Source organism: Bufo bufo, chromosome 2 (assembly GCF_905171765.1).
Source record: "Bufo bufo chromosome 2, aBufBuf1.1, whole genome shotgun sequence".
NCBI lineage: Eukaryota > Metazoa > Chordata > Amphibia > Anura > Bufonidae > Bufo > Bufo bufo.
In genome coordinates this window covers 331,633,918-331,661,231 of record NC_053390.1, presented here as the reverse complement: position 1 = coordinate 331,661,231, position 27,314 = coordinate 331,633,918, and the positions used below count along the sequence as shown (strand labels likewise).

The following is a 27,314-nucleotide window of genomic DNA, read 5'->3' as shown; positions in this document are numbered from 1 at the left end:
TCACTGAAGCTGAAGACCATGCTATTACATGGATAAATGCTCAGGAGTCACTGAAGCAACACAAAACAATCATATGAACATGACTTTCTAAAGCAGACTTTAAAAAGCGAATTCTTTCAGAAGGACCATGAAGCAGACAAAAACACTAAGGACGCAGCGCTTCCCTTATCAAATCCGAACATATATGCTGCACACATATCACGCATGGAAGCATATTTCGTAATTTAGCAAAAAGAACGTAAATGTGCTGTTTCTTAGCAACAAATGAGATGTAAGCTCAATGCAAATTATAGGAATGATCGTAACTATGTGATCGGCTGTCACGTGTTAGAGTGCATCTTATATCTAAAATGTAACTGAGATAAACCAATAACCAGTCACAAAGATCAGATGATTCTAGAACGCTGTGTGTTATTCACATGGACATGCAGTGGAGGGGGTTACAGTCTTGTCATTAACAAGGAGATCCATTTACAAGAGCACATAAGTAAATCATTCCCAAAGGAAAGTGTCAATTACGGAAGAAGATGCTATAATTACCATCCTCTGTGTGATCATTTATTTACAATTAGGATCATAGCTCACAATCTCTCGCCACTGATAAGAATCCACTGCATCAGCAAATTTAGAAAAAAAAGAAAAAAGAAAGAAAAATGACTTTGACCTATGTGTCACCTGCAGACCATCAGTCTATATTTTATCAGTATGGCTGGAGATAGTACAAGTATTATTAGTTGTATGAACATTAGAATACTAGAGCTGAGTGTCCTCGAGATAGGAAAGGCCCTTATAAGCAAAATGATGAAGGACTGGAATGCATGTACATGAAAATGCAACTAAATCCACAGGGATTTTTGCCACTGCAGGAATTTTGTCCATCCTAAAAACTCAAGGAGGAGGACAGAATCGTGTAGATTATAGGAGCATTTAAAAAGAAGTTTTATCTCCATATTCATAAAAGTAAAAACATTAAGACTAGAGATGAGCGAATCGAAGCTGATGAAGTGGAATTCGATCCGAATTTCAGGAGAAATTCGATTCGCACCGAAGCTGAATTTCCTCGCGATTCGTGGTAATGAATCACATTTTTCCTAAAATGGCTGCTGCACATGTGGGGACATGGAGCAAGTAACTCTGGGAAGGCGGGATCACCCATAATGCAGCCAATCAGCAGCCAGCCAGCCCTGTGATGTCACAGCCCTAAAAATAGCGTCAGCCTTCTTGGATTCTGAGATTTTCTAGTGTACTTAGTGCAGGGAGAGACGTCAGCAGGCGCTAGGGACAGTGCGAGAAAAAACATCATTGTGCTAAAAAAAACGATTTACAAGTGTAGGGAAAGATTATTCAAGGTGTAGGGAAAGGATAGGGAGGAATCATTCCACAGCCTTTATGTTGAACTGGGTTCAGTAGGGGAGGTTACAGCCTGGGTAATAGGAACATTCCTATTACACCATGCTGAACTGACTGGGCACCCAAATTGCCAATTATACAGCTCTGTAATTCCAGCAAACCGTTCTTGTTATTGGGGTATTACAGTCATTACCAGGGTTTAATACAAGGAAATATTTATACATCTTATTTGCCCTTGTGCGTAGCAGTTATATGTTCTAAAGCATTTTTTGGCTTGTGTTAGTGGGAAAAAAAGGCCTTATTAGCCGTTGCATGGCGAAGTGCTAAAATTACAGCCCTTTTTGCCGTGTATTAGTGGCAAAAGAAAAATATATTTGCCGTTAAGCGGTGCAGTTATATGTTCTAAAGCCTTTTGTGGTGTGTATTAGTGGAAAAAATATATATATTTGCCATTCAGCAGTGCAGTTATATGTTCTAAAGACTTTTATGGCGTGTATTAGTGGAAAAAGAAAAAAGATATTTGTCATTCAGCGGTGCAGTTATATGTTCTAAAGCCTTTTGTGGTGTGTATTAGTGGAAAAATAAAAATATATATTTGCCGTTCAGTGGGGCAGTTATATGTTCTAAAGCCTTTTGTGGCATGTATTAGTGGAAAAAGAAAAAATATATTTGCCGTTCAGCGGTGCAGTTATATGTTCTAAAGCCTTTTGTGGAGTGTATTAGTGGAAAAAATATATATATATTTGCAGTTCAGCAGTGCAGTTATATGATCTAAATCCTTTTGTGGCGTGTGTTATTGGAAAAAGAAAAAATATGTTTGCCGTTCAGCGGTGCAGTTATATGTTCTAAAGCCTTTTGTGGCGTGTATTAGTGGAAAAAGAAAAAATATATTTGCCATTCAGCGGTGAAGTTATATGTTCTAAAACTTTTTGTGGTGTGCACTAGTGGAAAAAGAAAAAATATATTTGCCATTCAGCGGTGCAGTTATATGTTCTAAAGCCTTTTGTGGTGTGTATTAGTAGAAATAGAAAAAATATATTTGCCGTTCAGCGCTGCAGTTATATGTTCTAAAGCCTTTTGTGGCGTGTATTAGTGGAAAAAGAAAAAATATATTTGCAGTTCAGAGGTGCAGTTATATGCTTTAAAGCCATTTTTTTATGTATATTAGTGGGGGAAATAAAGAGCTTAGTGGCTGTTGTGTGGTGAAATGAGAAAATTACAGACATTTTTGGGGTATTTTAATTTCCTTTTTATTTATTTATTTGATCTAACAGTATGTCAGGCAGAGAAGTTTCAGGCCCTGCACAGGGGAGTGGCAGAGGCCTAAATGTTTCTGGCACAGGCAGAGGTCGCAGCAGAGTAAGGGGCTGTGGCAGCAGGGGTCACTTTGAGAGGCCTGAGCTCCCAGTGTCAGCTAGCGGTCGTGTTGTGACTAGCAACCCAGCGGTTCTTGAATGGTTGACTCGATCTTCGACTTTGTTGCAAGTGACATCAGACACCCCTAGCCAAGAGTCAATGGGTTCGTCAGACACAACTCTTAGTTGGCATGGCCCGGGAGCAGGCCCTATGCCCTCACCTGTCCTCAACCTGCCTCTGTCCTTTTCTGTTCTCTCAGCCAGAGAAGTATTGTATGCTGTGGGCTCAGCTCCACTACACAGCGAGGATGAGCTACTAGAGGACAGACAGCAGCTACTGCCTAGCCCAGATCTGGAGGAAACATCCGCCGCTTCCTCCGGTAAGCGGGCAAGTAGTGATGAGGAGAGTGGAGTGGGAGCTGGTGTTGCGAGCGGTCAGGCTCCTGGCTCAGAGACCGTTGAGAAGGACATCAGTGACGTGCAGACAGTACTCAATGATGATGTAGCCGATCGCAATTGAAAGCCGGGTGAAGAAGGGGCTTCATCATCATCAGGGTGGCAAGAGGGTGGCAGCTTGACCATGAGGCAACGGCGGAGCTAGCAAGTCGCTAGCGTGGCCAGGATTTAGCAGGGTGGCAGCAGTAGGTGGTTAGGGGCCAAACGTGCCCGGGGTAGACCACCCGCTTTGCGGGAGCCTACCTGTCCAGGAAGAAGCATTGCACAGGTTCACAGAGGCAGCGGCGGTATCAGTCAGTAAGTGCGTAGTGTAGGGGGTAAAATCACCTACTCTGCGGTGTGGCAGTTTTTTGTTAAGCCGCCGGAGGTGAACATGGCCATATGTAGAATCTGTGGGCAGAAGGTGAAGCGTGGCCAGGGTGTCAATGTTGGCACCACGGCCCTGCGTCAACATATGCAGCGTCAACATAAAGTGGCCTGGGAGAACTGTGGCTCCGATTGTTGTGGTCCAGCCTGCCGCAACAACCGCTGCATCACCCAGTGGCACGCACCCGGTTTCAGGCAGTCAAGGCACCACCTCTGCTGAAGGGAGCTGTCTGTCCTTCCCATCATCTGCTGGTCCTAAGGCTCCTGCTCCTCGCCCTCCCACTCATCATCAGTCATTCTGTCAGCAATCGATCACCGAAGTGATTGCCAAGAGAAAACAGTATTCGTGAACTAATCCAACGGCGCAGAAGCTCAACGTGCTCCTGTCCAAGTTGCTGGTGCTGCAGTCCCTCCCTTTCCAAGTTGTGGACTCTGCACCTTTCAGAGAACTGATGGCTGGTGTCGAGCCGAGGTGGAGAGCCCCAGCCCATAATTTCTTTTAAAAAAGAAGGCAGTACCAGCCGAGCACATACATATAGAACAGAAGGTGGGCCAGTCCTTGAGTCTGTCGGTGTGTGCCAAAGTGCACGGCAGCGCAGACGTGTGGAGCTGTAACTATGGTCAGGGACAATACATGTCCTTTACGGCCCACTGGGTGAATGTGGTTCCTGCACAGCCACACCAGCAACTTGGCCAGGCGACGCCGCTTCCGCCTCCACGTTGTCACGCCGTTGGTGCTGCGACAATGTCCGCCTCTACCTCCTCATCCTCCACCATGTCCTCAGCCTCCACTGCAGGGACAATTCACAGTGCCCCTCCAGCATACATGTGCAGGGCACAGCGGTGTCATGCTGTTCTGCACCTTGTTTGCCTGGGCGAATGGAGTCACACAGGGGTGGAACTGCTCCGTGTCCTTCATCAAGAAATCGAATCCTGGCTTCCTCCACGAACCATGGGGAGCAACAATGGGAAGAACATGGTGTCGGTGCTGCGTCAAGGAGGGCTGAGCCATACGCCCTGCATGGCGCACGTGTTCAATCTGGTTGTCAGGTGGTGGCATACTTGGAGTGCACCCTTCCAGCCGTCATTGAAGATCCGCTGGGCTACTGGGCAGCTAAACTGGGTTTGTGGCTGCAACTGGCTGAGTTTGCCCTGGAAAATCTATCCTGCCTGGCCAGTAGTGTGGAATCAGAGCGGGTGTTTAGTGCGTCAGGGGCCATAGTTACCCCAAGAAGAACTCGCCTGACCACCCAAAATGTGGAAAGACTGACCTCTGTCAAGATGAATCAGGCGTGGATCAGCCAGGATTTCCACCCACCACTGTCTGATGCATCAGACTAGATCATCCATTTTTCCACACCAACACTTTGACAAAAGAGACGGGTTTCTTCTGGCTACCTGCCTCAGCTACTATTCTGATGATACCACCCGCCTGATGCCACACATCTGATGCCAAGTGCTCCTTCTTTCACCCACCATCTTCAGCTGGTACTGGTATTGCCACCCACCTTCCCACTCTGTCACCAGGTTACTCTGTGGTCTCCTGATGCTGCTTCCACCTCGTTACTATGTCACCTTGCCACTTTGTGGTATCCTGATGCTGCTGCCACCTCCACACTATGTCACCTTGCCACTTTGTGGTCTCCTGATGCTGTTGCCACCTCCACACTTTGTCACTTTGCCACTCTGTGGTCTTCTGATGCTGCTGCCACCTCCACACTATGTCACCTTGCCACTTTGTGGTCTCCTGATGCTGTTGCCACCTTCACACTATGTCACCTTGCCACTCTGTGGTCTCCTTATGCTGCTGCCACCTACACACTGCCACCTTGCCACTCTGAGGCCTCCTGATGCTGCTGCCACCTCCACACTGTCACCTTGCCACTCTGTGCTCTTGTGATGCTGCTGACACCTCCGCACTATGTCACTGGGTCACTCTGTGGTCTCATGATGCTGCTGCCACCTCCACACTACAAGAAAATTTAGACTGAAGCATTCTTATTCATAGTCATAGGTGCATATCCATAAAGCAAAAATGGTTGATAAAAAGAAAAATGGCTGCACACACATATAAGCAGTAAAGCTGAGAAATGGGGATCATTCTAAATTCAAATGGTGTTATACCTACTGTAAATGGATCAATGGAAGCTCTTAGTGCACATTTTGATCAAACTTGTGTCGGGCCCATCTACCAAGCGTCAAGGTGGCTTCCGCAGACGGGTCCCTATCACTAATATACCGCCTCTCTTGGATTTATCCAAGTCCACATTTTCAGGGCAGTGTAGGAACCAGCTACATTTGTACTTTGCTCTGAAACCCCAGGCAGATAGGCGTTTGCTCAGTCTAAAAGAGGCGCTACCCTCAATATATACTACAAGAAAATTTAGACTGGCACATTCTTCTTCATAGTCATAGGTGCATCTCCATAGAGCAAACATGGTTTTTAAATAAAACCTCCACACCATCATTGGGCCACTCTGTGGCCTCCTCATGCTGCTTCCACCTCATCACTAATGTCATAGGGCCACTCTATGGACTTCTCATGCTGTTCCCACCCTCCCCACTTCATGACTGGTCCACTATTTTGCCTTTCGGCCTAGCTGACATCATCATTTATTTGACCCTTCTTCTGATCTGTCAGAAGGAAGGAAAAATGAGACTCACAACGGATCCTGTCTGTTTAGCAGCTGTAAGGCCTGTATGGTCCCATCAGAATTGGCTTGTGATTTGGTAGCCAAAAGCAGGAGTGGGTACAAAACACAGAAGACATGTAAATATTCCATTCACGTGTCATCTGTTTTAGATCCACTCCTGTTTTTTTGGGCATTAGCAATACTGATGGATTACTGACCAAATGCTGACCGAGTGAGGGCGGATGCTCAACAGGATCCGTTTTTTGTGGGTTATTGTTCTGACGGATCAGAGGAAGGGCAAAATAATCAGTGATATCAACACAAATGTACTGCTGACACCATCTTCACTCTGTCGGGGGGCTCTACTTGTTTATGCGCTTAATAGAACAGGTTCTGTAGACATCTATGTGGGACCAGCTGACGACCGTGTAAATGGAGTGCGCTTCTTCTTGGCGTTAACATTGACCTGTAAGGCTGAGTTCATACTTGAGTTATTTTGTCCGTTTTGGTCCCATGATTTCCCAAATAAGTGAAATGTGCAGTGATTCTCAGAGCATTGCCTGTCATCTGCATGTCATACTGACTCACAGTATTATTTCATTACCAGAGCAGACTCCCTATACATGTTACTGCAAGGTACAGTGTTCTACACAACTATAAAGGCTCTCTGCAGCCAGGAAATAGACGTTTTGTAACGAAACTCGCTGCAAATAAATTTGGCAGAGTTAGTTAGGCCTATGGCCTCTCTTAGTTGGCTAAATTTTGCTTGTTTGAATTTTGGGATTTTTGTTCCTCCCTGAAGAAACACTCTTTTGAATGATAATTGGAAGGTTATTACTTTATGGTCACTATTTCCCAGGTGTCCCCCAACCTGCACATCTGTTGTTCTGTCAGGTCTATTGGTTAATACTAAGTCCAGTATGGCCGTCCCTCTAGTTGGGTCCTGAACCAGTTGGGAAAGGTAATTGTCTTTGGTTATTGCCAAGAACCTGTTTCCTTTATGAGATATACAAGTTTCAGTTTCCCAGCCTATATCTGGGTAGTGGAATGACGACCTCATTATGATTTGCTGCCTCGTCTATTTCGTTTAGAAGTAGATTTTCTGTGGACTCTGGTATATTAGGTGGTTTATAGCAAACTCCTATTAGTAATTTATTATTGTTTTTAGCTCCATGTATTTCTACCCACAGTGACTCCACATGTTCATGTCCCTCACTTACATCTTCTCGTAGTGTGGGCTTTAGACAGGACTTTACATAAAGGCAGACCCTTCCCCCTCTCCGGTTTTGGCGATCCTTTCTAAACAGACTGTAACCCTGTACATTAACTGCCCAGTCATAGCTATCATCCAGCCATGTCTCAGTTATTCCCACTATGTCATAGTCCTCCTCACACATCACTAATTCCAGTTCCCCAGTTTTATTAGTCAGGCTTCTGGCATTAGTATACATACATTTAAGAGGTTTATGTATATTTTACCCTACACTTTTGCTTCTGAGCTGATCTAGTCCCTCCTTCCATTTCTCCCCCAGTTCCATTACCTTGTCCCCAGTCTCTATCTGCACTTCCTATAATGTATGTAATTACCCTCCCCCCCCCGTCCCTAGTTTAAACACTCCTCCAACCTTCTAGCCATCTTCTCCCCCAACACAGCTGCCCCTTCCCCATTGAGGTGCAGCCCATCCCTACGATAGAGCCTGTAGCCAACAGAGAAGTCGGCCCAGTTCTCCAGAAACCCAAACCCCTCCTTCCTACACCAGTTCTTGAGCCCCTTGTTAACCTCCCTAATCTCCCGCTGCCTTTCTTGTGTGGCTCGTGGTACCGGTAGTATTTTCCGGTACCGGAAAATATTAGTTTTGAGGTCCTTGCCCTAAGCTTTTGAACTAAATCCCTAAAATAATTTTTAAGGAGGCTCCACCTACCTCTAACCTCTAACTTTGTCATGGACCATAACCACTGGATCTTCTCCAGCCCCTCTTAGTAATCTGTCAACCCGATCCGCGATGTGTTGAACTCGAGCGCCAGGAAGACAACACACCGTTCGGCGATTCCGGTCTTTGTGACAGATTGCATAATCTGTACTCTTAATAATTGAGTCTCCCACTACCAGCACCTGTCTCGCCTGCCCTGCTCTCCTGGTCCCCTGTCAACTGGAGCTGACATTCCCCTGACTGGCAGAGGAAGTGTCTGACTGCATGAGTGCTCTCCCTGAACTGACATCCCCCTCATCTGCCAACCGTGCAAACTTGTTGAGGTGTGTCAGATCAGGGCTAGCCTCCCTGGCACTCTTCCCTCTACCCCGCTTTCTAACTGTTACCCAGGCATATAAAATCATTCAGGAAGTTGTTCACAAGCTTGATTCAGGGTTTCTCCTATTTCCGGCTGCTTCCAGGGCATGAACAGCGGTATTGCAGTCTAACAAGACTTAGAACTCAATGAAAAATTGGATCCAAGCAGGCCTTATACTGGGGGCCTTCCAATGCCTTTTAACAGAAAATTTCGAGTGATATGGTACTGACAAGGTCCGTTTAAATTTGACACTTGTTTATACCCAATAATTTGCAACCTCACTAGATAGACTATGTTTTATAAATTATTTTAAAAAATGGTTCACACTGACCTACTGCTACTTTATAGCTTCGTACCATTTCTCATATATTTTAACATAGGGATTTTATTTGCTGTCTATGCTGTCTTTCAGATTTTATCCAGAGTCTATTTAATCAGCATATTTTCCCTGATTGATTTGACAATGTATCCTACACTTTATGTCCTGTCAGACAGCCATATTATACCATTAGAGAATATAGAGGTATGAATAAAAGGAAGGAAGCCGCTTTGTTAAGACATTGCTGCCCTCTGGTGGTCGTATGCGATTTTGCTGTCTATTGCTAAATGTAGTGCGTTGGGAGTCATGAAGTTTACTCTGACCAATTATAGAATAACTGTAATTTATAGTTGCTGTTATTTTCATCTCAGGTGCTTAGGATCTGAAAAAAAGCTCTGTTCAGGTAATGAGGCAAAATATTTTCCATTCCCTTGAAAGATGAATACATTCAGCACCGCCTCATGCTTCTGTGCCTCTTTTCATTAAGTCCTCAAGGTCAGATCTGATTTGCAGCTTGAATGACAATGACACAAAATCATTTGCAATTGATTGGTACACAAGACGAACATTGAACAGGATGTGACCTATACTTAGGGAAAGAAAATAATGTGCCCAGTAATCTGATATAGTAGTAGAAATGTAGAACAAAAGAAAACAAATCCAGGAAAACTAATGGTGAGAACTGTAGGAGAATTTCCAAATAATTATACAGCAAGGAGACTGAAAGGTTAAAAAAAAAAAAAAAAAAAAAGTGAGAGAGACGGATTTAATAGAGTTACCATTTAAAATGCATTACCCTCACAGGCGAGTGTCCTTAGCTGCCAAACTGGGTGTTTGATTATTTCTGGTTCCATTGTGTTATTAATGGCCAGGAGTGCACTCATAAATAACAATCTGAAGCCACCTGTGCCGCGCCGTTCTCATCAGCCGCAGTAAATGTGCAAACACAACCTTGTTAAAACTCAGATGGGAAAGTGAGGCACAGGATCGGAAGCAAATAGCCCTTAACCGACCATGATAAAGTGATGTTATCAGAGTATGCAATTTGAAAAATAACATGAAAAATGAGGGCCAATCTAAACTTGCTTGTTAAGGACTCCATATTCTCCAGGCAGCCTGAATCAACTATTTACTCTTGCATATAAAAAAAAAAATAGCAATGCCATTTATGGACTGTATATACTTTTCTTTATCGCTGAACTGCATATTATTTATTAAATGATTTTATACATTTTCAGCATTCCATAAAAAATGTAACAGGCATTACTATAAGGTATGATGGTGAGAAACAAAAGAAAGAAAGGACAAATACCTAAAGTATCACATCTGGAGCGCTCACTGCTTGCTAATAATATTGCACAGATATTATTGGGAGTCGATCACTTCTATCATTATTTGCATTGATGGTCATGTAGCAGTCTGTGGCATGATGATGTTTTATGGGATCTCTATGGGTAGTTGTATTTTCTACTCACAGTGATAAAAGTGGTCCTATGCAGGGGGTGCAGAGGTAGCAGTCGCTACCGCTCCAAGGAGCCTGAGGGGGCCCAAAAACCCCTGTGCTGCATAAGAAGACACCGGCATCATAGAAAGTGCATGATGGTCAAGTTATACCTCTGGCTGGAGGGAAGGGGTTAGGTCAAGAATTTGGCATTGGGGGTGCCCTTTACATTTTTTCCTCAGGCAGCATAAAGGCTATGTGCTCCCCTGTCCCTGGCCACAGAGCACTGAGGGAAGGGGGGCCAAAGCTGAACCCTTGCACCAGGGCCCATGAGCTTTTAGCTACGCCCCTGGTCCTATGCCCTCCATATTTTATACAGCTTCTGCATATTCAATCTTTCCTCAGATTTGTATTCCATTCTCTACCAGATCTTTGTGATTGGGCTCTCAGCTACCACAGAGTGAATACTATTTAACCCCTTAAAAAGGGTTTCCAGTGAAAAAAATTTTTTGTTAACAAGTGCCCACAGAAAAGACCTTAAATAGAAGATTGTCTCCACTTTTTTATCTTCCGGTCCCGGCACTGCTTACATCCGGCACTGCATAGGCATGGTCACATGCACTGCTTCCGCTAATGACTAGGTTCAGTGGTGATGTGGCCACAACGAGCATGTCACCGCTGAAACCAGTCATTGGCTGGAGCGGTGCATGTGATCATACCCATAGACAGCCAGGGATCGCGCATAGGACCGAAGTAGTGTGGAACAGGTAAGTATAAATCTTCTGTTTCAGGACCATGCTGCAGGCACTTGATAAAAAAAATTTCTTTACAGGAAAACCACTTTAACTGCCAATTTTTTTCCTCCCTGACTTACAAGTGTCACACCTTTTTTATCTGTCTGTTCACATAGCCATATGAGGGCAAATTTTAGTTGGAACACATTGAATTTTTTTTCAATGGCACCATTTCATTTTCCATATCTTGCATTAGAAAATGGGGAAAAAATTCTTTGTTAGGCGAAAGTGAAAAAAAAACTAAAAAACAACAACCTTATTTTGTAGGTCAGTATGATTACAGAGATGCCAAATTTATATAGCTATACGTTTTACTACTTTGAAAAAAATAAAAACCTTTGAAAAATTAAAAATTTCTTTGCATCACCATATACTAACACCCATGACTGTATTATATTTCCATTTACAGAGCAGTTTGATGGCTTATTTTTGTGGTACGATATGTAGTTTTTTATTGGTAACATTTTGAATTACATGCAACTATTTGATCACCTATTATTAAAAAAAATTATTTTTTGGGGGGGAGGAGGGCAAGGTGACCAAAAAATGCCTGTATGACTTTTATGGGGAGTGTGTGGCTATTACTCTTTTGGGAGGTGGGTAATTGTAACGGATCTCCTAGGACCCCGACTCGGTACCTCCGTTGATGGATGCTCCTAGTGCTTCCCGTGGGGCTCCAAGCACTCCGCTTGACACCGTAAGCACTGCCGACCCCACGAACCGCCGTAGTTTGATTGGGATCTCGTCGTTTTCTACCCACCCTGGACCTACGACAGGTTTCCAAGTTCCAGTGGGTGACCATCTCTTCTTTCAGAGAGCAATGCAGGAACAAGCTCTTACAAGAGCTAGGGATTATACTCTGGAGAGTAAAATGACTATAGCAATCCCCAGAGTGTAGTTCTCCAATCCCCCAAACATGAGCCCAGACTTCATGAAGGGTAGAACAGGACACTTTAATGGGGCAACATGTCAGCCTTTTATGCAGGTCTTCCAGCAAGGGACACTCCCATGGGGGACCTTGTGGAAGACTGAGACAGTTTCTTACATAAACCAATCACATGCAGTTACAGGCAGAAAACACACACATGTGATACAATTAATCAACACAATGGGATAACGTTATCACTCACAGGCAGAAAACACCCACCTGTGATACAATTAACCAACACAATAGGATAACGTAATAACTCACAGGCAGAAACTACCCAATTTTCACTTTGTAGAATAATGAGCCGGGGGGGGAGGGGGTCTCCATAGTTCTGGGTCCATAGTCCATAGGAAGGAGGCTAGCCCTCAGGCCTTTCCAGCAGCCCCAGTGACGGTTCAGTCCGTCACATTTCTCTCCTCCCAACAGTAGACTAACCAGGTACCAGACCCCCAACTGGTCTGGACCTGTGTTAGTCGGGCAAGATGAATCCAGAACCTCTTCCAACTGGTCCGCTTGACTACTCCCTGGAATGCCCTCTGCCGCTGGGGAGATCAACCGATTGTCTCCTCTCCCTGGAACGCTGCTGGGTGCTGGGTAGGGGTAGCGACCATCTTCACTCCCCGTGATGCTTGCTGCTGAGATGAGGGACAGACAGTCTCCTCTCTCTGTGATATGGGCTGCCGCTGAGGAGAGAGACCGGTTGTCTCTTCTCGCTTTTTAATACACTGCCGCCGGGGATCTGAGCCGGCTGCCCAGTGTCCCTGCAGGGCTGGTAGAGAGACCTCGATCCAATCTCCACCTGCCGACTGTGGGTCCTCCCATAGTGCCTGATATGCATCATCCAGCCAATTCTCCTGCCATACCAGGGTCTCGCGCTCCGACACCCACCCCTTCAGGGGCTGCCCTCCCAGTAGAGGCATTTGCAGCTCCAGTCACAACCGCAACCTCTGCTCCTCACTGGGGAGACTCTCACCCCGTCGACACTGCACATCCTCCAGGGCCTCGTGCCATATGCCTTTCCAGACTGCATCCCTGTAATCCGGGTGATCCTCCTCTTCCTCATGGAATGCTGTCCAAGAACTAGCTGATTCCATGCTGCTGTCGCCAGGGGCGCTGTACGAGTACTAGCATTGACCTAATTATAAATCCAAAAATGGTGTCTCAGAGCTGCTTCTCCTCGCACTAGGACGTCATCCCACAGCTGCCATCACTGTAACGGATCTCCTGGCACCCCGACTGGGTACCTCCATTGATGGGCGCTCATAGTGCTTCCCGAGGACTCCAAGCACTCCACTTGACACCGTAAGCACTGCCAACCCCACGAACCGCAGCAGCTTGGTTGGGATCTCGCCCACCCTGGACCTACGACAAGGCTTCCAGGTTCCAGTGGGTGCACCTCTCTTCCTTCAGAGAGCAATGCAGGAACAGCTCTTACAAGAGCTAGGGATTATACTCTGGAGAGTATAATGATTATAGCAATCCCCAGAGTGTAGTAATGATTATAGCAATCCCCAGAGTGTAGTTCTCCAATCCCCCAAACATGAGCCCAGACTTCATGAACGGTAGAACAGGACACTTTAATGAGGCTACATGCCAGCCTTTTATGCAGGTCTCCCAGCAAGGGACACTCCCCATGGGGACCTTGTGGAAGACTGAGACAGTTTTTACATAAACCAATTACATACAGTTAACGGCAAAAAACACACACACATGTGATGCAATTAATCAACACAATGGGATAACATAATCACACGCAGACAACACCTACCTGTGATACAATTAACCAACACAATGGGATAACGTAATCACTCACAGGCAGAAACTAACCATTTTTCCCTTTGAAGAATAATAAGCCGGGGGGGGGGGGGGTCTCAATAGTTCTGGGTCCATAGTCCATAGGAAGGAGGCTAGCCCTCAGGCCTCTCCAGCAGCCCCAGTGACGGTTCAGTCCGTCACAGTAATATATTTTATTATTATGTGGGTACTGTGGCTTGTTCCTTCCTGGGACCATGGTGGCTTGTTCTGTATAGGAGCACTGTGTTTTTAATGATATTGGCACAGTATGGATGTCCCTTTTATGGTGGCACTGCGTCTTGATCTGTTATTTGGGTACTGAAAAGAGAGTATATAAAAGATTTACTATAGGAGTCTTCATGTGTTACATAGAAGAAAAATTGCTTGTTCTTACCTAGTTTGTTGGGGGTGGGAGGTACCTTATATAGATTTTAGTATGTTGGAGTCTGTTCCATTATTTTGAATTAAACACTGAAGAACCATTTTGCCGTATTTAAATATGTTTGAAACTCCACAGCCACAGCTCTATCAAATTATAGTGGATTCCCATGTTATAGAATAAGGAGCATGGTGTTAATCAGAAAAAAAATCGTGATTTTCCATGTAAGGCTGAATGCACACGACTGTGGAATTGGTTGCTATGACGCCATGCGCTTCATGCCGCTGCTACCGCTGCAGTACAGTAATACACTCGTATGATCGCTCCTGCTCTCAGCAGGTTGCTATGACACCGTGCGCTTCGTGCCGCCGCTGCAGTACAGTAAAACACTCGTATGATCGCTCCTGCTCTCAGCAGGTTGCTATGACACCGTGCGCTTCGTGCCGCCGCTGCAGTACAGTAATACACTCGTATGATCGCTTCTGCTGTCAGCAGGATGCCAGGCCAGGATACCACGGACCGCTCACGTCCGTGTGCATTTGGCCTAACTGTGACAGCAAAATCTTCATCCTCATGTGATCAGTACAAACTAGTAAAATAAGGTTATACACTCCTAAACATTGATATTGCAACACCATGAATGAAATGTTCAACAGACATGTTAATGATATGCAAATGATAAATAAATAAAAATATCTCGCTCATAGCCCAGTGATGTACAAACACATTCTGATGGTTCATGTAGACACTGTGTCACCCACGCTTTGAATGCGATGTCCAATTTCACATGCAGTACAGAAAGGATCACTATGCTCCATTCTTCTAATCAGATGTTCCATATGTGCAGAGGTTCACCTCTGTGAACTTCTTGCTGTCATTTCAGTTTATCGTTGTTTTCCCAAGCACTGAGACACACAATGTTAAACAGTGCTGACATGTTGGCTTAGGTGCGTAGCAATCTGCTGGAGTGATACATCAAGGTCTTTCAGTTCCAAGATGTCTCAATTTGCGACAAGTGGCAATAACTGGCACATCAGTGAACATGAGGCATTGCACAATCTTCTCACACAGCTTGATGCAATTTTTGAAGTTTCATGGGCTAAGAACCTTCACTTTCAATCTGGCTTTTATGACCCTCTCACATGCAACAGATTGGAGCTAGGTGCTTGAAAATTTTGAAGATCTTAGCAGCACTTGCTACTTCCTCGATTTGCATAACCTTACATTTTGTCCTTCTTGGTGCTGCAACTTCAATGTTGAAGAGTGTATGATGGAAATATTATTTTATAAAATGGCATCATCTGTGGAGGTGAGGAAAAGGCATTTTTCCTTTGGGGAAGTCTGCATTTTCATGCATGTTTAATTTTCCTTCTGTCGTGCCACTGGACCATACCACAATTCCCCATTTTACAACACATCCTAGAACACACCTGCCTAGAATGAAATATTAAAAAAGACATTACAAACACATTCTTGGCATGGATTTTATTAATAAATTATGAATAAGAGCAATTGTGTAATTTAGGACAAATACAGGGTCATTCACATAGTGCTGAAGAGGTGGTTTCCAGAAAACTAAAAAAGCATAAAAAGTCACATTTATAAATAAATGTACAAAAACAGACAGATTATATCTATTCTAAGCATCTTAATACATAAACAGAAACACGCACGTTTATTAGTGAGAGGACTGCTGCGTTATATCATTTCTTCATATTGTAATCTGTACATGTACTGATGCATAAATAACTACATATCAGTTGGCAGGTGCAATGTGCATTACAGGAGGAGGCAATGGGGAACAATAGACATAGTATCACTTCTGTACAATCCTTTGTCCAAAACAACTTATAAAAAGTAGCATCGTATGATTGGCTTGTTAAAAAAAAAGTTTAGACGTTACAGCAGTTTTTCATGTGTGTCGGCTTTTTGGTAATGGCTCCCGAAAGATTGGTTACAGATCCTCTATCATCTTCATTATCACAGCGTTTTCTCACTTCCCTAAAGAAGCAAAGACAATAGAAAGTAAATCTTAAAAGCACACGCTCTGTGCACGGTCCCTAATGGTCAGAACACAGCAGTCTGCATATTATTTCAAATCACAATGGAGGCTTACATCATAAAAAGTACCTATTACCAATAACGCTCATGCGGACAGTCCCACCCATCTTTTGTAATTTTATTACTTTTTTGAGAACACAGTAACCCAGTTTAGATATTGTATTCAGTTTATTTTAGATCCTGCTGCAATCTTCAAATAGTTAGAATATAAATACCGTGCAAGATGAAGGACGGCCTCCACAATATTTGATCCCTCTTTGGCGCTAGTTTCACAGAATAAAGCTCCATATGTCTATACAAGAAAAAAAAAGTTTGCTGTATGAATTCCAAATAAGATTACACTGTAGTTGGGAGCAGTGACGTGCCCGGGTGGGGCGGTCCGCTCCGGGTGCCGGCTCTCAGGGGGGCACTAGAACAGAAACAATAAGCGCTTCTATCAATACAGATGGAAGCGCTCATTGCTTTTCCCTTTATAAGATGCAGTGCATCTTATAAAGGGAATACTAGTGAGCGCTTCCATAATGGAAAGAGGGGGAGGGGGAGAGAAGCGCTGTGAGTGCTGTATAGTACTTACCCCTCCTCCTGCTCGCTCTTCTCAGGTCCCACGCTGCTGTGTCCTGGCTGCCTGCAGCGTCAGGACATACAGAGCGCACTCTGACCTGACGCTGCAGGAGGTCAGGTGACTGCAGCGCCGGCCCTGATAAGAGAAGACAGCCAGCCCAGGACAGGGAGAGTGGCGACAGGAGAGGTAAGTGATTTTATTATTTTACAGTCTGATCTGAGGTATAATGGGGGGTCTGGAGAGGTCTAATGAGGGTCTGGAGTGGTCTATGGGAGGTCTGGAGGTCTGACTGGGGGGGTCTGGAGGTCAGACTGGGGGGTCTGGAGGTCTAATGGGGGTCTGATTGGGGGTCTGAGTGGGGGGTCTGGAGGTATGACTGGGGGGTCTGATTGGGGGTCTGGAGGTCTAATGGGGTCTGATTGGGGGTCTGGAGATCTAATGAGGTTCTGATTGGGGGTCTGGAGGTATGATGGGGGTCTGATTGGGGGTCTGGAGGTCTAATGGAGGTCAGATATGGGGGTCTGGAGGTCTAATGGGGGTCTGGAGGCCTAATGGGGGTCAGATATGGGGGTCTGAAGGTCTAGTGGGAGTCTGGAGGTCTGATATGGGGGTCTGGTCTAAGGTCTGATATGTGGGTCTGGAAGTCAAATGGGGGTCTTATATGGGGGTCTTATCTGAGGTCTGATATTGGGTAGGAGTCTTACATGGAGGTCTAATGGGGGTCTGATCTGAGGTTTAAAACTGGGGTCTTATATGGGGTCTGACATAGAGGTCTAAAGAGGGTTTGGTCTGAGATGGGGGGGATCTCATTTAGGGTTTTATATGGGGGCCTTATCTGAAAAGAAGGTGGGTGTTTTATTACTAGCGCACAATATAATGGGGTGTTTTTGTACTGACGCACTGTGTGGTACCAGTATTTTCAGGGGGACTGTTTCCGCAGGAAAGTATTGGGGAGCACAGTGGACACAGTATTGGGGGTGGCAGGATGGGGTGTTGAGAAGGTGAGGAGGATGATTGAAAAGAAAGAAAATAAGATGTCTGTTTATTAAACTCTGCAGAGACGAGGCGCGGCTGAAAGAAGTCACAATGGCGGTCTGGTCTGACAGGAGAAGAAGAGGAAAGAGAATATCTACATCAGAGAAGAGAAGTCACTGGATGTAAGAGGTACATATATGGCGCTGTATTATCCTGTATGTTCTGTAGTGCTGTATGTAATGTTTTCCAAGTATGTCTTTAAAGGGGTTGTCCGTTTTTCTATTTGTATGAGCGCTGCCTTCTCTGCTCTGTTTACCTGCTCATCACTGCAAATGCTACGGCGAGCAGGTGAACAGAACAGAGAAAGCAGCTCTCATATGAGCGCTGCCCTCTCTTCAAACAGCTGGGGGCTGTGGGCACAGAGGGCATTACTAATGTGAAGGGGCACAATGGGCATTATTACTGTGAAGGGGCACAATGGGCATTATTACTGTGAAGGGGCACAATGGGGATTTCTACTATGGTGGGGGTACAGAGGGCATTACTAGCACAGTGGGCATTACTACTATTAAGGGGGAACAATGGGCATAATTACTGTGAATGGGCAAAATGGGCATTATTAACACGAAGGGGGCACAGTGGGGATTATTACTGTGAAGGGGACACAATGGGGAGTATTACTGTGAAGGGGGCACAATGGGGATTATTACTGTGTAGGGGGCACAATAGGGATTATTACTGTGAAGAGGGCACAAAGAGGGCATTACAACTGTGAAATGGGCATAGAGAGGGCATAACTACTGTGAGAGGGCACAATGTGGGCATAACTACTGTGAGGGGGCACACATCTGTACAATGAGGGCAATACTACTGTGAGGGGGTACAATTTTTTTAAAGCACTGGGGAGGGGGGGTGCCAGAGAAAGGACCCGCCCCGGGTGCCAAACACCCTAGGCACGCCACTGGTTGTGAGACTTTTACCAATATCTCTTATCTAGCAGAAGTAAAGTGCATGCATACAACAACTAATATCAAGTTAGAAAATGACTAGTGTTGAGTAAACTTATCGCAGTGTGGGTGATCCCTAAAATACCACCCCCCCTCCCCAATAGACGGCAGCGCTAGTATCTCTGCTTCCTCTTGTTTTGAGTAAACTTATGATTTGCAAGTTCGGCGTTCCGGTTCGGGTTATCTAAGAATTATGTAATGGATTCCGTTACCACAGCCCAAAACGGAATTCTATGACGTCATGCACCACGGAAGCCTATAAGAGGCATTTCATCATACTAGAAGTCTTTGGCCAGCATAGACTTCTATTATGATGGAATGCAATACGGAATGCCTCTTACGAAATCCATTACAGAATTCTTAGATAGACCGAACCCAAATACCGAACTTGCAAATCACAAGTTCGCTCAACACTAAAAATTACTTAAAAGACCAACTTAGCATGCATTCACACTGTATTTGTAGTGTAAGTTTGGCATATATGCCAAGAAAGCACCCAGCATGTCACATGTATCCATAGTCCTCCATTCACCTGAAAGAAGTCAAGAGTGTCCTTTTGGCCTCTGCAAGATGGGATACATCAATGTACTTTTTCGCTGGACAGGGTATTGTCAATTACACTATTCTATACAGAGGCCTATAGCCTATGTAAGCTACGCTATGCCTATACAGTAGCATACCTAAGAGGGATCCATATAAACCCTCCCAATGTATACTTCTGATATAGGCAATAGGCTCTGTACACACTGACAGGTTCTGTGCGTATCCAAGTCTTCAGCTTTTATAAAACACCAGAAGCCTGATGGAGTCCAATATAAGTCAACAGGATCCCTCAGGATTCATTGAAATCTACTTGACTCATCCATTCTACCTGTTATGGCTCCCTTAAAGGGGTTGTTCGGGTTCAGAGCTGAACCCGGACATATCCCTGTATTCACCCAGACAGGCCCTCTGATATGAGCACCGGAGCATTTCATGCTCCGATACTCCCTCTTGCCCTGCACTATATCACGCAGGGCAAGGGCTGTTTGTTTCTATTTTGAACACTGCTTAGCGGAGACTTCCGGTGTTTCGTGTGACATCACTGACACTGATGGGCGGGCTTTAGCATTGCCATTTTACAGGCTAGGGCAGCGCTAAAGCCCGCCCATTAGTGCCAGGGATGTCATCTGGCTCATTGCTAGACGGAAGCCTCCGCCTAGCTTTACCCATGGAAAGCCCGATACGTCACCGGATCTCCAAAAAAGCCTTGAGCCATGAGCTCATCGGAGCATTTCTCGGAGGGGATGTCTGGGTGAAAATAACAGAGGCCATGACGGTTTGCATGGTGTAATGATGACTGTTTTCTCAATTGTCACCATAAACCTTTATAACATTTTGCCTATGGCATAAAACTCTGATCATGTGGGGTTTAATTGCTGGAATCCTGACCAATTCCCAGTACAGAGGTGGCCAGTACCCATTTTCCACCGAGGATTGGCAAAGCAGAGCACGTTTGAACACAATTGGCTTCTTAGAAACTTTTAAATACATAAAGGGAATCAACAAGGTAAAAGAGGAGAGAATATTTAAAAGAAGAAAAACTGCTACAAGAGGACATCGTTTTAAATTAGAGAGGCAAAGGTTTAAAAGTAATATCAGGAAGTATTACTTTACTGAGAGAGTAGTGGATGCATGGAATAGCCTTCCTGCAGAAGTGGTAGCTGCAAATACAGTGAAGGAGTTTAAGCATGGGATAGGCATAAGGCCATCCTTCATATAAGATAGGGCCAGGGGTTTTCCATAGTATTCAGTATATTGGGCAGACTAGATGGGCCAAATGGTTCTTATCTGCCGACACATTCTATATTTCTTTAAGCAAACCTAAAGGTGCCTAAATATATTTTAGGTAAAAGTCAACTGAACCCACTGTTTTCAACAGCTGCCAATCTAATGTGTGTGTTGGTAATATGGTTGTTGCGATACCAAAATTTTGATTCTGTTTTGATACCATAAAAAAGTATTGCGATACTCGATACCATTCCATATCACGCAAAAAAAAAGAAAAAAAAAGGCTGCATAATAGAACAGTCCTATCCTATTTTTTGAGTAGGAGATTTTTTAAATATTTTAGTAGTTTGGACTTTTCGAACGTGGCGATATGTGATATGTTTATTTATTTATTGTTTATATATTTTATATGTAAAATTAGGAAAAGGGGTAATTTATACTTAATATATATATATATTATTTTTTTTTTACTTTTTATTTAACAACTATTTCCCCACTTAGGGGCTAGAACCTGGGATTTTTTTAATCCCTTTTCCTATTCACCTTAATAGATCTCTATCAGGGTGACTAGGACTTCACACTCTCCCTGCTGCCCTGTGCTTTTTACACACAGCAGCAGGGATGTTACCATGGCAGCCAGGGCTTCAGTAGCGTCCTGGCTACCATGGTAACCGATCGGAGCCCCAGGATTACACTGCTGGGGCTCCGATCACAACTGCCACTGTACCACCAATGAAGAGGAGGGGAGGGGACCCTGTGGCCACTGCCACCAATGATTTTAATACTGGGGGGGTTGAGGGCGTGGGGGCGCACTGCGCCACCAATGATTTTAAACCTGGGGGGGAAGTGCACACTGCGCCACCAATACTAGGGGGGGTAGACTTTCTCCTGACAACAGACATGAATGAAAACAACCTAGGGCAATTGTATCATTAACATGTGCCTCTTTGTTGTCAGGGCACATCCTTTACACATACCGTATGTCACTAAACAGTAACTCGTACCAACATACAGGCCACAGTAATAAAATAAATCATAAACTCAGATAAGTGAACAGGAAATGTTTAACTCATATATAGCTCTGTTTTAAAGGTGATCTGTCACCAGCGACCTCCCTATTCTACTATTTGAATAAACACATAGTTGTGGTTCACTTGGTTAAAAAAAGCTGTTTTTCTTTTGTCAATCTGTGGCTCAATCTGAGTTAGGAACCTTTTTCTCAATATGTAGATAAAACGTTCTGCGCAACAAGGGCGACACTGTTGCTCTTGTTGGACCCAAGCTCCACTCCTTTCTGTGCCCAGCCCCGCCCTGGCTGCTTTGATTGACAGGAGCAGGCAGTGGCAAAGCAGCAAGGGAGGGCCTGGCCACAGAAATGAGTGAAGCTTGAGTCCAATGAGAGCAATAGTGACTCCCTAGTTGCACCAAATGCCTAATTTGCATATTAAGAAAAAGTATAACTCAGGAACAGAGCCTCAGAACAACAAAAGAAAACCAGCATTTTATTCGGTTGAACCACAGATATGTGTCTATACAAACAGCTGGATAGGGAGGTCGCTACTGACAAATTTCCTTTAAATGTACTTTGACAATTTAACCATCACAACAACAAAATGCAATAGAGGAAGTGGGGAACATTTTCATATGTCACTAAATACATCTGCATAAGGATACTTTCACATTAGCGGCACAGCTCTCTGGTCAGGCTGTTCCGGCACAGACTGCCGGCAATCGGCATAACAAAAACCATTGAGTGCAGCATTTTTTGTCTGGCTAAATCCTGGCATATTTAACAGGTAGTGGGCGGATCTCTGCCGGACTCCATTATAGTCAATGGGGCCGGCGGGCATTCTGGTAACATCCAGAAATGCCAGATTCAGAGAATTCCAACAGGCTGTTCTCTGCCGGAACAGCCTGCCGGGGAGCTGTGCCACATATGTGAAACTAGCTTTAACCTGATCCTTTGGTTACATCATTTCAACTGTTCTTAGAGTAGTTTTCAGTTTTGACACTTACCCTGGATAACTTTTCTCCATAACTGGTTGGTACACATTTATGACCTTGTTCCAACAATGTCTGTCGGAGGTCAGCTTTATTCCCCACCATCATCATAGGTATAGTGGCATTTGTTGAATCCTGCAGAATAACATGACAGCTTAAATGGAATACACACCTACAATAGTACATATATTTAGTATGTGTTTAGGTACATTTTGCGAAATAACATGTCTGTGAGTTTTTCAGAACTAATCAGTTTCTCTATTTTTAATATATCATAACTATACTGTGGCCCCTTCCTTCAAAACTAAAAGAAAACTATTTTCTGATGGTTAACCCTTCTATCCCAGGCCAGTTTTCACCTTCCTGCCCAGGCCATTTTTTGCAAATCTGACATGTGTCATTTTATGTGGTAATAACTTTGGAACGCTTTTACTTATCCAAGCCATTCTGAGATTGTTTTCTCGTGACACATTGTACTTTACGACAGTCATAAATTTGAGTCAATATAGTTCACCTTTATTTATGAAAAAATCCCAAATTTACCAAAAATGTTGAATAATTTGCAATTTCTTTGCTTTTAAAACAGAAAGTGATACCTCATAAAATATTTATTGCTTAACACTCCCCATATGTCTACTTTATGTTTGCATCATTTTGTAAATGTCATTTTATTTTTTTAGGACGTTAGAAAGCTTAGAAGTTTAGAAGCAATTCTAAAAATGTTTAAGAAAATTTCCAAAACCCACTTTTTAAGGACCAGTTCAGGTCTGAAGTCACTTTGTGCGGCCTACATAAAAGAAACCCCCATAAATGACCCCATTGTAGAAACTACACCCCTCAAGTTACTCAAAACTGATTTTACAAACTTTGTCAACCCTTTAGGTGTTCCACAAGAATTAAAGGAAAATGGAGATAAAATGTCAAAATTTAACTTTTTTGGCAGATTTTCCATTTTAATCAATTTTTTTCTTTAACACAACGAGGATTAACAGCCAAACAAAACTCAACATTTATAACCCTGATTCGGAGGTTTACAGAAACACCCCCTATGTGGTCATAAAGTGATGTAAGGGCACACGGCAGGGTGCAGAAGCAAAGGACTGCCACATGGTTTTTGGAAGGCATATTTTGCTGGACTGGTTTTTAGACACCATGTCCCATTTGAAGCCCCCCTGATGCACCCCTACAGTAGAAACTCCAAAAAGTGACCCCATTTTTGAAACTGGGGGATAAGGTGACAGTTTTGGGGTACATATGATTTTTAATCGCTGTATATTACGTTTTTTGTGAGGCACCGTTTTTTTTTTTTACAACGTTCATCTGACAGGTTAGATCATGCACTATTTTTATAGAGCAGGTTGTTACGGACGCGGTGATATCAAATATGTCTACTTTCTTTGTTTGTTTCAGTTTTACAGTTTTTGAAAAAAATGTTTGTCTCTATTTTCTGAACGCCATATTTTTTTTATTTTTCTGCCAATCATCTTGTGCAGGGGCTCATTTTTTCAGGAAGAGTTGACGTTTTTATTGGTACCAGTTTTGGGTACATATGATTTTTTGATCAATCATTATTACACTTTATGAGGCACAGTTTTTATTTATTTATTTTTACAGCGTTTACCTGAGGTCATGTGTTATTTTTATAGAGCAGTTTCTCTTTTTACTTGAAATGTTTTTTTTTATTAAAAACTCATTTTTTTACTTTTTTTTTTATTTATTTCTGTCCCACTCTGGGACTTTACTTTTGGGGGTCTGATCCCCTCTGCAATGCATTACAATACATCTGTATTGTAATGCATTGCATGTTAGTGTATTAAACTGAGTAATACACTAACAGGTTGCCTAGGAGACCCAGCCTGAGGCTGGATCTCCTGGGCACCCGTAGAAGGCAGGTCCCGATGCCGTGCAGGGCATTGGGCAGCCTCTGCACGGCATCAGGCTGCCTTCTCACCCATCGAGTACCCGCGCTGCTGTGTCTCCCTCACCCGCCTAAAATCCCTTGTATGTCGTCAGCGCTGATTGCGGCATAAAAGGGGTTAATCCATCATCATCGGCTTGTACAGCGATGCCGGCGGATAAAGCAAGGGCCCGGCTATCAGGGACTGCCGGACCCCAGCAGTGATCGGGCGCGCACTGCTCCGGTGCCCGCCCGATCACCATGACGTAATAGTACGTCAAAATGCGGGAACGCACCTGCCGCCATGACGGACTATTACGTCATATGTTGGGAAGTGGTTAAAGGGAATCTGTCACTACGATTCTGGACTATTATCTGCAGTAACATATGAGTAGTCCAAATTGCCATTTTTTTTTTTCCAACTGCCCCCCATTCCCCTGCTATCAGCACTCAAAGCTGCACTGAAATGCACAGTCTGGACTGCTGTGCCATACTAACATAATGGAGGTCCTCTGCACACGCACAGCTGTCCTGACAATGTATTTCAGAGTAGCTTTAAACCCTGAAAAAGGGAAAATGAGGGCACACAACAGTAACAATAAACACAACAATAAATTCCAAATTCATATGCTAGGAGTTGAGGTATTTCAAAAGGTCTGGTTTGTATTAGACACTTGCACACCCAAAGGTATCAATCATAGACATAGTAACATAGTTTGTAAGGCTTGAGAAAGACATCTGTCCATCCAGTTCGGCCTTTTATCCTGCAGGTTGATCCAGAGGAAGGCAAAAAACCTGGGAGGTAGAAGCCAATTTTCCTCACTTTAGGGTAAAAAATTCCTTCCCGACTCCAATCAGGCAATCAGAATAACTCCCTGGATCAACGACCCCTCTCTAGTAGCTATAGCCTGTAATATTATTACACTCCAGAAATACATCCAGGCCCCTCTTGAATTCCTTTATTGTACTCACCATCACCACCTCCTCAGGCAGAGAGTTCCATAGTCTCACTGCTCTTACCCTAAAGAATCCTCTTCTATCTTTGTGTACAAACCTTCTTTCTCCAGACGCAGAGGATGTCTCCTTGTCACCATCACAGTCCTCGGTATAAATAGATGATGGGAGAGATCTCTATACTGACCCCTGATATATTTATACATGGTTATTAGATCTCCCCTCAGTCGTCTTTTTGCTAAAGTGAATAACCCTAATTTTGATAATCTTTCTGGGTACTTTAGTCCACCCATTCCAGTTATTACTTTAGTTCCCCCTCTCTGAACCCTCTCCAGCTCCACTGGAGACCTTATTTTCATTACAATGTCTAAGTTTATCATATACTTGGTTTTGATTTCAATATACAGATTTTTTTTATACTTCTTTACAGGTCTCTCGTTGGCGCTCTATTTCTAATGCCCTTCGATTGAGCATTACCTGTAAATAAAGGTCTGCAAATTTTATCAATCTGCTACGACGTACAGCGAAACTCGAAAGCAGTGGTTACTCTGTGTCGGTGAGAGGGCTGTCTCTCTGCATGTGTAAACGTACTGTGTGCACATTTACTGTGTATGGGCAGATAACCAATATAAGACAAGCAACGATGATGTAGTACAACAGTGGGCAGAAGGGCTCAAAGAATAGGTGCATTCAGTGACCACCAAACCTTCTGCAAAAGTATATGACATAACACAATTGGCAACTGTTGCCAATTCAATACAGCTGAATAATACATGTCTTGATATAATTGCTGGGTGATGTCCAACAAAACCATTGTCACCAACTTTGCTCTTGTGTGATCTACTTATAATCCTCAGAAAGACATTTATCTATACCTGCATTTATAAGCCTACAAACCAATATATTCTGTGCTGCTCTGACAACATTTAAAGATAAGTTGAATTTACCTCGATCATATCTATCCATTCTCTCACATTCAAGAAGCTCTTCTCACAAGTCACATCATAGAGAAGCAAAACTCCATCTGCTCTTCTAAAGTAAGACTTTGCAATGCTCCTAAATCTTAAAAAAACAAAAACAAATTCATTGATTTCATTAGTTTTTCTTAAAGGATAACTGTCACATTTTTTTTTTCAATATTGGATTTTGGTGATTAATATCACCTTGTTTGCTATGTTTTAACTTTTGGCTCTTTAGCAAATAACTCCTAAAAACCACATTTACACTCACCTAAAGAATTATTAGGAACACCATACTAATACGGTGTTGGACCCCCTTTTGCCTTCAGAACTGCCTTAATTCTACGTGGCATTGATTCAACAAGGTGCTGATAGCATTCTTTAGAAATGTTGGCCCATATTGATAGGATAGCATCTTGCAGTTGATGGAGATTTGAGGGATGCACATCCAGGTCACGAAGCTGCCGTTTCACCACATCCCAAAGATGCTCTATTGGGTTGAGATCTGGTGACTGTGGGGGCCATTTTAGTACAGTGAACTCATTGTCATGTTCAAGAAACCATTTTTCCAGTCTTCAACAGTCCGATTTTGGTGAGCTCGTGCAAATTGTAGCCTCTTTTTCCTATTTGTAGTGGAGTTGAGTGGTACCCGGTGGGGTCTTCTGCTGTTGTAGCCCATCCTCCTCAAGGTTGTGCGTGTTGTGGCTTCACAAATGCTTTGCTGCATACCTCGGTTGTAACGAGTGGTTATTTCAGTCAACGTTGCTCTTCTATCAGCTTGAATCAGTCAGCCCATTCTCCTCTGACCTCTAGCATCAACAAGGCATTTTCGCCCACAGGACTGCTGCATACTGGATGTTTTTCCCTTTTCACACCATTCTTTGTAAACCCTAGAAATGGTTGTGCGTGAAAATCCCAGTAACTGAGCGGATTGTGAAATACTCAGACTGGCCCGTCTGGCACCAACAACCATGCCACGCTCAAAATTGCTTAAATCACCTTTCTTTCCCATTCTGACATTCAG

At 43.8% G+C, this 27,314-nt stretch overlaps 1 protein-coding gene across 1 annotated transcript in view; it reads right to left on the bottom strand.

Moving 5' to 3' along the window:
* Nucleotides 1-15,592: 15,592 nt before the first annotated feature.
* The window catches only part of RASEF (RAS and EF-hand domain containing), a 101,958-nt gene continuing 90,236 nt past the window's right edge, over nt 15,593-27,314 (bottom strand). Inside the window, exons 14-17 of the mRNA XM_040417040.1 lie at nt 26,279-26,393; nt 22,496-22,615; nt 16,381-16,457; nt 15,593-16,105 (exon numbers count right to left, since the gene is read on the bottom strand). Of these exons, the coding sequence (XP_040272974.1) occupies nt 15,997-16,105; nt 16,381-16,457; nt 22,496-22,615; nt 26,279-26,393 (421 nt within the window). The 3' untranslated portion in view covers nt 15,593-15,996. The remainder of the gene's footprint in view (nt 16,106-16,380; nt 16,458-22,495; nt 22,616-26,278; nt 26,394-27,314) is intronic.